Raw genomic sequence first — 12625 nt, forward strand, 5'->3', positions numbered from 1 at the left:
TTAAGAGACCAGTCTCTTAATTAACTTCCAAAAATACATCAGCATTCATAAATCACAGGACTACTTTTGCAGGGGGAAAATAATCAGAAAGTACAATGTGGTTTCTACGACAGCATATTAGGGCCATTGTAGATTCGAAAAAAAAATTGAACTGAGGGAAGGGATAATTTTCAGAAAAGCAAACTTCAGAATTTCTGAGATTTTAAAATTGGAAGTTTATGAGAAAAAACTTGTCTATCCTCAGAAAATTATAAAAGCATAAATTTGTGAGAAAAATTATCAGAAATTTGAGTGTCACAAATTTACGAGGAAAAAAACTTGGAAAAATAGTGTGTGTGGTGTTTTTGTGGCAAGGAACCAGATCACTTCACTTTGCAACACTGGATTAACATCCACACCACAGATGCCACATAGGAAATGCAGTCTTTCATCCTTGATCATGAAATATAAAAGAATAAAGTGCTAAGAGATTTTCAACTATGTTTCCCAGAATGCATTGCAGCCAGGAAGCATTTGATTGTTACTCTTCTTAGATGCAGTGGAAGATGAATGTATAAAGTGAACAGATGTGTTTGCCCATATCCTTTTTTTTAAATCTTTGCTGTTTATAAATGTATAATTATTGTGCAAATAACACACACCAGCTCTGTTTTTTTTTTTTTTTTTTTTTAAATTACTTGCAATGGCCCTAATACACTGTCATAGGATTCACTCCAAGCTTTAAGAGAAGAAATTTTCTTTTTAATTTACTGATCAGTAATTGAAATATTTAAATAATATTGGCTGGCTTTGAGTGATATATCAGATAATACATACACATTTGATGGAACAATTATAGATTTTACAAAAAGTTAAGAACGGGGGGGTAACATATTAAATGCTGATTCTGATTGAATGTAATTCAGTGTTTTGTCAATCCAGGGTACATGTACCAAGTTCTAACAATAAAAATGGTACAAGTCCAAAAAGCCTGAACATCAACCCAACTTGTATACAAGCTATATACAGGTTGACCGCTCAAGTTCAGTTACTTTTGGTAGGAGTTAATTGTTACATTGCAGTTGTTCAAAACAAAAGGGCTTTGCTGAGTGAAGTCCTCTCATAAAAGTCTGTGTCACTTTGCCTCACCTCCAAGTAGAACTTTGACAATATTTCCACTATTGCACTCTCTTCCAGTTTGTCCGTTGGTATGTTTTTCTCTTGTAAATATGCCTGAAGAATATCCAGTGGAGTTTTGGTAGCCTTTCGGGTGTCCAGCACACCTTTCTCTTTAATCTTCCGCTTTTAATTAAGCAAACCTTGCGGCCATGTTTGTGTACAAACTGTCAGTCACTTGCTAGCGCGAAAGTTTTACATCTCCGATGTGTCTTTTCCAGTTTTTCAATGTCTGTTGGTATGTTTTTCTCTTGTAAATATGTGTGAAGAATATGTAATGAAGTTTTGGTAGCCTTTTGGGTGTTCAGTGTGTCTTTCATTTCAATTTTCAGTTTATTTATTTCATGCTTAAACCGAGCACTGAATTAACCCCATCTTCTGTCTCTCCCAGCCGACAAAGAAATGATTGCGCATGCGCAGCAGAAAAGTTGTCATTGGATCTTGGCATGAGCTCTGACGTGTGACATCGTGTTGTCTTGACAACGTGCAATATTATAACAGTATTGCACACTCATTCTCCATTGGGGAGAGTGGCGTAATACATGGAGGATAAGCGATATGATAATATTGCATGCCATCAATAAACCCACTAGAAGGGAATAGAATACATATGTTATTTACCAGCTGGTAGGTCAGTATTGTGAAATAGCCGCCATTTTGAATCCTCATTCATGGCTGTAATGCAAATGGCTTCCTCCTCGGTATACAAGTGCACTTCCATGACAGGAAAAAAACTACATTTTGCTGCCTATGTAGTCCCCTATTTATACAAAATTGAGTCATTCAGGATTCAACCATGTTTTTGCTCGGCGTTAGCAACAGTTATAGGTTTTTAGCTTTCTCCTGAAATGTTTTCTTTTATTTCTTCTTCCTCAGGGTAGTAAAACTTGCTTTTGCTCTGAACACTGTCGTTATCACCATCCATGCTGTAAAATTAATGCTATTCTCCTGAGAAATGCGAAAATAAATGTTGACAAAAATTGCTACTGTGTTTGTTGTTGTGAACGAGCGAGTCGCCAGAGGTCTGTAACCAGGGTCCGTACCGTAGGATACGGACCTGTTCGCCAGCCAATCAGAGTGCAGGATTTGATGGAAACCGGACCGCGAAAAAATAAATGTTTTTATTCCATGGAAAAAGTGGCCCGTATGTATAATATATATTATGCGATGTAGTGGGTATGAAAGGTAAAGGACAAATAAACCATGCTGACCTCATGTCTCAATGAACAGGGTGAGAGAGTGTGAGATTATTCTGATGGCCAGCAGGACACGTGGAAGCACATATCCAGCCCCTTACCTCGATGAATATGGAGAAACAGACCCTCAGCTAAAGTAGGTCCAAATATTACACATAAGATGGATATTCTTTAACTCATGTGATAATGTTATTTTAAACCACTGTATTTGATCCCTGTTTCGTAAGGAACAAATCTGCTTTATTAATTAGTTATTTATCAGGCATGTATTGCTGATGTAATTTGCTTGTCTGTCATGCCAGCCGTGGGAATCCGCTGCATCTGTGTCCTGAGCGCTACAGGAAGCTGCACCAGCTGTGGCAGCAACATTGCATCCTTGAGGAGATTGCCCGCAGTCTGGAGGTGCTCAATGTCATGTTTGCTTTTGAGTGGCAGATGCTCTGAGCTCAGGAGAAGGACATTCTCTCTCTCACGGTCTTTTCAAATGTCCTCTGGGTGCTTTTGCCAAGTAATGTTTCCTCTTTCAGCATTTAAAATAAGATTCTGGATGGAAAATGGCAGCAGCACAGGATAATCTGAAGGGCTGTTTGCTTTTTAATCTTGTTTTCAGTTAATTTCAGATTTGCATCTAAAAGCTTATTACTGTGAAGTGGGGAAAGGACACATGCTGAGGTCTGTTTCTTGTATATCTCCAGCTGTTTCCATGATTAGGGGATTGAATTATTTCTGTTTGAGTGTCAAGAGTGGGGAAAAAAAGTGAGACAGCTTTGTTTTGTCTTACTTGTGTATGCACTTTTTGCAGAAAATGCTTCCTCTTCCTTTGTGTAATTGCTCACCTAGTTATCATCCTCCTCGGCTATGGATTTGTCAACTTTTCTCTGTACTATGTGAAAAAGGCATCACTGAGAATATAGTATACTTTAATGTGTAAACGTATGTACATTTGGCAAATTATTTTGCCAATTTAATTGTTTACTTCTGCCACAGTGTAAGCTATGTTTTTCCACATAAAACACACAAATATGTATATAAAACATTAAGAAATGATAAACTTATATTTTACTATCAAAATGCAGCAAACAAATAAGGGAAATCAAACCGTTCCAAGTTGTTAATCATAAGGTGCCCCCCCCCCCCCCCCCCCCCAAAAAAAAACCCAGACAAGCGCAAATACAGGTAACATACTTGACTCAGAATATATATGTATTTAATTATGTACCATTTTAATAAGTGATGGTCAAACTTGTGGTTGTGTTATCCTTATTCACTACTTATCATATTTTCATGTCAGTTATTTCAGAATAATTAAAGCTAAAATTATTAAATGGTTTAATTTTGCATTTGCCTGTTTGCATTGCTTGACAGTGCTGAGAGTCATTTTCTGGCTAAATAAAATACTGTAACAAAAATATTCTTGGGTGCTTAATCATGGGGCCATTACATTATGCTGTTAACACTGTATTGCATACTATATGAATTACCATACTATAAAATAATTTAACATTTCTTTCAAAAATAATAATGTAAATGTAATAATAGCATATGTTTCTGAACAACGCTGTTTGAAAGGTAACTAAGGGTGTATTCAGACCAGAATAGTTCGATAGTTCACTTGCTTTGGTCCGAACCAAATGTTTTTTAGTTATTTTTTCATTTTGCTGCAGTTTGCCTTCAAACTGTACATTTTAGTAAGCGGACCAAAATCTGTCAACAAAGCCACGCGCCCTGAGGTCGTTCAGCTATTGGTCAGAGACGACACGCGCACAAAGCATTAAGTTCAAAAGTAGTCATGGAGGCTTTCCATGCTGTTATTCTTTTTAATGTCATCAAAGCTATATGTTTTTTCCAGTTTTTACTGTTTTCACAATTGTGCGATTACTATGCTGTTGTACAAGTAATTTATCAACGACGACGACAAAGGGCAAGGCGGCTACGGAGGATAGCGGTGATGAGCGCACATCATGTTGTGACAGTTCTGGCTCTTCATGCAATAGATGAATTTCTTTTTTGCGTCGCTAGTACCGCCACTTTTTGAAAGAATGTCCCTGATTTTAATGTAGGTCTGATGGAGTTTCTTCACTTTTAGCCGACATTGTTCTGGGGAGCGCGTGAACCCCTTCTCCTTCATTTTCTCACTGAATACAGCAAACACGTCGGCATTTTTGTGTGTTCTCTCCAAAAGCTCAGATATGTGGACATCTGCACATATATCCACAAGGGTACGCGTTTCTTCCTCGGCCCACGTTTGCCCCCTACTCATTTTTTGTACTCTGTAGTCTAGCCTACCACTGGTCTGAATGACTGAACGACTGTTGTAAGGTTCCCTTGACAACCGAAACAGTGTTTGCACTTTGGTGGAGTGTCAAGACTCTGTTTCCCATAATGCTCAACAAACGACGGAAGCTCCCGAGGTACAAAAAAGCAAAACTGTCGGATTAGGTCCGGTCTGCTTTCACACCTCCAAAAGATCCGCACCAGGGTTCCTTTGGTCCGGACGGAGTCCGACCTTGCAGCTCGGTCTCGGTCCGCTTGTTTGGTCCGGACCAGAGTTCGGTGGTTTGTATTCAGACCAACCCAAAAGGTCCGGACCAAGGGAAATTTGGTTCGTTTGGTCCGGACCAAACAACGTAGGTGTGAATACACCATAAATGTCCAACTGTATCTTATGCTTAGTTTCCTTTTCCCTCTTGCATTTTGGGTCATGTAAGAATTGCAAAATGACAGGCCTTGGCTTCTAATTACGGATGAAATGGTATGAAAATTTAATGTCATGATTATAGTGACCAAATTATCATGGTTCAGTATCATATTGTTAAAATATGCTGAAAATGTTAAAATACTGATGCACAAACTGAAATAATTATCAAGTTTTGTATTGAAAACCACAAATAAAATTAGCAGCACTTTTGTGTTTGCATAAAAATTTAAATAATAATGCTTAGGGCTGCCACCAACAACTATTTTTCTATTGATTAATCCATCAGCTATTTTACAGAATTGTGAAATAAACAATACTCTTTGCTCTGAGACGCTAGGGGCGTGTCCACCAAAGGCGCTGAAACCATGTCCAGTCATGGGAAAAGTGCAGCCGCCAATAATATCTGACTGCAGAGCCACTGTTTTACAAGAGCAGTTTTAGGCCAGTGCCATACTTATTCTCTTGTATTTACTTGTGCCAATCTGTCTGTGACATGCAGAAAGCAGCATTTAGCAACACGGCACAAGAGCAGAGCGCACGTGTATTGCCGCATGCTGAAAATCGTCCATAAATCAGATTTTTTTTTTAAACTACTTTTCTGTCAAAGTCCACCAATCCATTTTAAACTAGCATTCAGGGACGCGTATAAAAACAAAGCGCATCCATATTGTGGCTGAACTTGAAGAAAAATGGCGGTATGTGTTTATATTAACAAACATTTATATTAAAAACAATATTCATTTTGGTAATTCCACAGAAATAAAATTAACATGACATTTTGAAAGAAAACAGAAATTGTCCATAATGGTGGGTGGGTGTGAACTTGAACACAATGTGTGGATACGACGTCTCTTCCAAGCATGGCTGTCAATCACTTCATTCTACAGTGTATCCACACCTCCTTACAATGTCATAGAATAACATTTAAAAACTAATTTCTGGGAGAAAATAAGAGTGTGCAGAGATCAGATTAGGGAAAGCCAAGTATTCGAATTAAAGACTGTAGATGGAAAGATGGTTTAGACAAGAAATATGACATGCTAAAATGCTATTTTGTTATTGAAACACTCTTTATTTGACGTTTATTTAATGTTTATTTAACCAGGCAAAATAATTTCTCATTTACAATGATGACCTGGCCAAGAGGCTTCAACAAGAGAATAAATAAATGCAGTCTACACAGAGACACATACAGTACAAATACCATACAACATGCATATAATGACAATGGAATTAAAAATTAATTAGTATGTACAACAGTCAACTATGATTTATTGCAGTTTTTGTGTAAAGATGTGATGGGAGTTGTGAGTTTGAGTGTGTGTTATAGTGAAATTCAATCATTTGCAGCAGCAAAATGGAAGGAATTACAGCCAAAAACTGTATGGACCTTTGAAGTATTGAGTATAATATAATCACTGGATCTTAAGTGATATTTGCTTAATATTTGGTCTCTTCCTCTGGATTACATGAATACTTCAGTTTAATTATGTGTCACTGGTATGTTAGTGTTGTACCATTCTAGATATACTAGTGCATCTCAAAAAATTAGAATATCATGAAAAAGCTTCAAGCCAGGGGCGGCACGGTGGTGTAGTGGTTAGCGCTGTCGCCTCACAGCAAGAAGGTCCAGGTTTGAGCCCCGTGGCCGGCGAGGGCCTTTCTGTGTGGAGTTTGCATGTTCTCCCCGTGTCCGCGTGGGTTTCCTCCGGGTGCTCCGGTTTCCCCCACAGTCCAAAGACATGCAGGTTAGGTTAACTGGTGACTCTAAATTGACCGTAGGTGTGAATGTGAGTGTGAATGGTTGTCTGTGTCTATGTGTCAGCCCTGTGATGACCTGGCGACTTGTCCAGGGTGTAACTCGCCTTTCGCCCGTAGTCAGCTGGTATAGGCTCCAGCTTGCCTGCGACCCTGTAGAAGGATAAAGCGGCTAGAGGAGATGAGATGAGCTTCAAGCCATAATCATAAAAATTAAAACAAAGGCTTGAAATATTTCACTTTACATGTAATGAGCAGAGAAGCTATGAAAGTTTGTCTTTTTGAATTAAATTACAAAAAAAGAACTTTTTCACGATATTAGAATTCTTTTAGATGCACTAGTATTTTACTGACACTTCTATCACATTTCTACTAACCCCATGTCCAGAAAAGTTGGGATATTTTCCCAAAATGCAATAAAAATAAGTCTGTGATTTGTTAATTCACATGAACCTTTATTTACCTGACGAAAGCACAAAGAAAAAAAATTTCAATAGTTTTACTGACGAACTCGGTTGTATTTTGTAAATATAAATCAAGTTACATTTGATGCCTGCAAAACACACACACAAAAAAAGTTGGGACAGAGGCATGATTACCATTGTATTACATCACTTTTCCATTTAATACCACTTTTTAATTGTATGGGATCTGAGGGTATTAATTGTTGCAGATATGCAAGTGGAATTTTTGTCCATTCTTACTTGATACAAGACTTCAGCTGCTCAACAGTCTGTGGTCGCTGTTGTCTGATTCTCCTCTTCATGATGCGCTATACATTCTCAGTAGGAGACAGATCTGGACTGGTAGCAGGCCAGTCAAGCACATGCACTCTGTCTATGAAGCCACGCTGTTGTAGCCTGTGCAGAATGAGGCCTGGCCTTGTCCTGCTGAAATAAGCATGGACTTCCTGGGAATGATGAACATGTCTCTCTAAAGTCCTAATATATGTCTCCGCATCAGTGGTACCATCACACACACACACACACACACATCTCACCCGTGCTGTGAGCAGTGACGCAACCCCATACCATCACAGATGCTGGCTTTTGCACCTTTCTTTGATGACAAACTGGATGGTCAGGTCCACCTTTGGCACTGAGAACTCGATGTTCGGTTTTCCAGAAAACAAGCTGAAATGTGGACTCCTCTGACCACAGCACACGTTTCCACTGTCTTTCGGTCCATCTGAGATGAGTTTGGGCCTCGAGAAATTGGCAGTGTTTCTGCATAGTATTGATGAATGGCTTCTTCTTTGCGTAATACAGTTTCAGGTTTCATTTCTGGATGCAGTGACAGACTGTGTTAAGTGACGACGGTTTTCTGAAAGTACAGTACTTGTCACATTAGCATGACTGTTTCTCAGGCAGTGCCGCCTGAGGGCTTGAAGGTCATGCACATTCAACAGTGATTTCCAACCTTGCCCTTTATGCACCGAGATGTCTCCGAATTCCCTGAATCTTTTCATATTATTATATACTGTAGATTTTGAAAGACCTAAAATCTTGCATTGAAAAATGTTATTTTTGAATTGACTAACAATTCTCTCATGAATTTTGGCACAAAGGAGTGATCCATGACCCATCCTTGCTTGCAAAGACCGAGCCTTTGGTGCTGCTCCTTTTATACCCAATCATGTTACCAATTAACCTGCTTATTGTGGAATCTTCCAAAATAGTGTTCTTTGAATATTCTGTAAACCTTTCAGTCTTATTTTGTCACTGTGCCAACTTTTTTTTTTTTAGTGTGTTGCAGGCATCAAATTCTAACTTCATTTACATTTACAAAATACAATTAAGTTGGTCAGTAAAACTGTTAAATATTTTCTTTGTACAACCCCGATTCCAAAAAAGTTGGGACAAAGTACAAATTGTAAATAAAAACGGAATGCAATAATTTACAAATCTCAAAAACTGATATTGTATTCACAATAGAACATAGACAACATATCAAATGTCGAAAGTGAGACATTTTGAAATTTCATGCCAAATATTGGCTCATTTGAAATTTCATGACAGCAACACATCTCAAAAAAGTTGGGACGGGGCAATAAGAGGCTGGAAAAGTTAAAGGTACAAAAAAGGAACCGCTGGAGGACCAAATTGCAACTCATTAGGTCAATTGGCAATAGGTCATTAACATGACTGGGTATAAAAAGAGCATCTTGGAGTGGCAGCGGCTCTCAGAAGTAAAGATGGGAAGAGGATCACCAATCCCCCTAATTCTGCGCCGACAAATAGTGGAGCAATATCAGAAAGGAGTTCGACAGTGTAAAATTGCAAAGAGTTTGAACACATCATCATCTAGAGTGCATAATATCATCAAAAGATTCAGAGAATCTGGAAGAATCTCTGTGTGTAAGGGTCAAGGCCGGAAAACCATACCGGGTGCCTGTGATCTTCGGGCCCTTAGACGGCACTGCATCACATACAGGCATGCTTCTGTATTGGAAATCACAAAATGGGCTCAGGAATATTTCCAGAGAACATTATCTGTGAACACAATTCACCGTGCCATCCGCCGTGGCCAGCTAAAACTCTATAGTTCAAAGAAGAAGCCGTATCTAAACATGATCCAGAAGCGCAGACGTCTTCTCTGGGCCAAGGCTCATTTAAAATGGACTGTTGCAAAGTGGAAAACTGTTCTGTGGTCAGACGAATCAAAATTTGAAGTTCTTTATGGAAATCAGGGACGCCGTGTCATTCGGACTAAAGAGGAGAAGGACGACCCAAGTTGTTATCAGCGCTCAGTTCAGAAGCCTGCATCTCTGATGGTATGGGGTTGCATTAGTGCGTGTGGCATGGGCAGTTTACACATAGGCAATTCCATGTAAATGTCAACCTCACCATGCAAAAATAAAGCAACATGTAATACATCAAAACCACTCCCAGAGATATCACCTAGGTCTGTATTTTACAGATGTGAATAAGTTGAACCAATTTGTAACCAACCTAATATGTCACTGTCAGTCTTTCTTTCTTATAATGTAAAACCCAAGCTAAAATCAACTTTGATCATGTACAATTCTATATTATTGCCACAAGCCACAGAAATGTATGCTAAAATCCACAAAACAGCAAAACAATAGCCATCCTAAATATTATTTAAGAACTTTGATAGTTTTAGCTGATATTTAGAGAGTTTTTCAAAGGGTTATGGTGGTTAAATTGCTGATTTTCTAAACATATGCCATGTCTATTTCAGACGCGTCACATCCATAACGGAATTTCGTCACATCCATAACGCTGACTTTTCCTTCTGAAACTCTGCATGAAATACAAAATATTTTAAACAAAGATTTTTTAATATTCACCTTGGACCCCTCTATCAAATGGATATCTCCATTTCGACATTAGGTTTACAATTTCACAGAGTTTGATAAAAATGTACAGTCACCCAAGAAAAGTGATACTTTTTCTGTCACATCCATAACGCATCTTTTATTGGCATTTTCTGGCATGCCCTAGATGTACTATGGGAATTGTTCTTGTTCTATCACTTCTCCAGTATGGTACAGCCTTAAAATATGCAACACCTGTTTAAATACTGGGAGACAATAAAACATGCACTGGGTCATTTGTTGCCATTTTGAGTTCAAGTGTCACGTCCATAACGCTGGAATTGCTCACATCTGGAAAGACACCATCAGTGCTGAAAGGTATATCCAGGTTCTAGAGCAACATATGCTCCCATCCAGACGATGTCTCTTTCAGGGAAGACCTTGCATTTTCCAACATGACAATGCCAAACCACATACTGCATCAATTACAGCATCATGGCTGTGTAGAAGAAGGGTCCGGAAACTGAACTGGCCAGCCTGCAGTCCAGATCTTTCACCCATAGAAAACATTTGCCGCATCATAAAACGGAAGATACGACAAAAAAGACCTAAGACAGTTGAGCAACTAGAATCCTACATTAGACAAGAATGGGTTAACATTCCTATCCCTAAACTTGAGCAACTTGTCTCCTCAGTCCCCAGACGTTTACAGACTGTTGTAAAGAGAAAAGGGGATGTTTCACAGTGGTAAACATGGCCTTGTCCCAACTTTGTTGAGATGTGTTGTTGTCATGAAATTTAAAATCACCTAATTTTTCTCTTTAAATGAGACATTTTCTCAGTTTAAACATTTGATATGTCATCTATGTTCTATTCTGAATAAAATATGGAATTCTGAAACTTCCACATCATTGCATTCCGTTTTTATTTACAATTTGTACTTTGTCCCAACTTTCTTGGAATCGGGGTTGTACTTTTGTCAGGTCAATAAAAGTTCATGTGAATTAACAAATCAGATTTTTGTTTTTATTGCATTTTGGAAAATATCCCAACATTCCTGGAAATGGGGTTAGTCCTTCCTGCAGTGTCATGTGCTAGAATATGTAAGCTTGTTGATTTAACATTTCCAAATATTTTTATATTTTTAAAATTTCTGCCACTAAAACCAATTAAGGTACATGCCCCTTATTAGGGTGCATCAGTTGCCCTCACTTTCATAAAATCTGATGCATTTTTGTTTGGGTGCTCCTTTTCACCAATAAAGACATCCTGTAAAATTTTTTGACCATATTCGAAAGTCTAATGGTGGCACCATGAGGTTCATTTTTTGCCAAAAAACGCTTATTTTATGTTTTCGCGTAAGGTTTGAATCACAATGTTGGACTCCATTTCTTGATTTCTTGTGACCGAGGGATCATGTTAAGAACCTTTGCAAGGGATTGAGAAGCGTTAATATGATTCATAATACATTTGTATTGTTTAAAAGTAGTTGAACAATGATTCAATGAACAGCTAAAACTCAAACTGTGCTTGATAATATATTTAGAATATGTACTAAAAATGTGTATCTAAGATATTTGGTATACTCTATAAGGTGCCGTAATGTTTCATGAAAAGTGATAGAAATTTTGTCATAAAAGTCATAAAATAGCAGCTTTTTCCATAACTTTGAGCTCCTGGTGCCACCATTAAACTTTTGAATTTTGTCAAAATATTTCACCCAGTGTGTTTTCTTACCAAAAGGAACATAAAAACAAAAATGCATCATGATCGGAGGAACTTTTCATTTTTAGGGGGCAACTGATGCACCCTACCCCTTATCTTAAATCTTTTTTTGTTTTTTTTTAATTTAAAACCATTCAAGTAGTGCAGTATATTTAATTCAGTGTTGTTGTATTTAAACTTCGGTATTAAAAAGATACTTTGGAGGTAGTTTCTCATGAGCATTCCTAGTTCGCCACTGAGGTGAAGGCACACACTTGAAATTAAATACAATTAATTCTGCTGTTCTAATTAATCAGTCATGTTAAATTTATGGTGCATCTATCTTTCTTGGGAAAGATATCACTATAAAATCATCTAAAATCTAAAGCAAGCAACATTTAAAATTATTAGAAAAATATATCCTACATGAGGCCGGCATTCTCAAAAATCACTCAAACAGCACAACTGAAGTGTGATCACAGAGCACATTTATGACTTTATGTAGCATCATGTCCCATGATAAAGTTGCTTTATACTTAGTTTCACATTAGATTTGAAAAGATCTTCAATAAGTTAGGATGTTTTGTGCATCATTCTGTATAGCTCCTGTTTAGACTGGTGTGAGTGCTAAGCTCTCTGCTCAGCTCTTATCCACGGAATAGAATAAAAATATCTATATGCTGTCCTGATTGTACACTGTCCAAATCCAGTCAGAGGGTTAAAAATAAATTTCCTTGTTTCATTGGACTTGTATAAGAATACAGAAACTTTTGTAAGCTGTTCAGTCCGGCAGTGATAGTTTGGATAAATGCACAGAGATGCACCGGGATAAGG

General features: G+C 37.9%; 1 protein-coding gene across 3 annotated transcripts in view; it reads left to right on the forward strand.

The window, feature by feature from the left end:
- ubr1 (ubiquitin protein ligase E3 component n-recognin 1) overlaps window positions 1-3760 on the forward strand; it is a 64503-nt gene extending 60743 nt beyond the window's left edge. For all 3 annotated transcript variants that reach the window (XM_060934345.1, XM_060934347.1, XM_060934346.1), the window contains 2 exons: window positions 2386-2487; window positions 2654-3760. In XM_060934345.1, coding sequence (XP_060790328.1) covers window positions 2386-2487; window positions 2654-2795 — 244 coding nt within the window. In that variant the 3' untranslated portion in view covers window positions 2796-3760. The remainder of the gene's footprint in view (window positions 1-2385; window positions 2488-2653) is intronic.
- The last annotated feature ends 8865 nt before the right edge of the window (window positions 3761-12625 follow it).

This window comes from Neoarius graeffei, chromosome 11 (genome assembly GCF_027579695.1).
Source record: "Neoarius graeffei isolate fNeoGra1 chromosome 11, fNeoGra1.pri, whole genome shotgun sequence".
In the NCBI taxonomy this organism is placed as follows: Eukaryota; Metazoa; Chordata; class Actinopteri; order Siluriformes; family Ariidae; genus Neoarius; species Neoarius graeffei.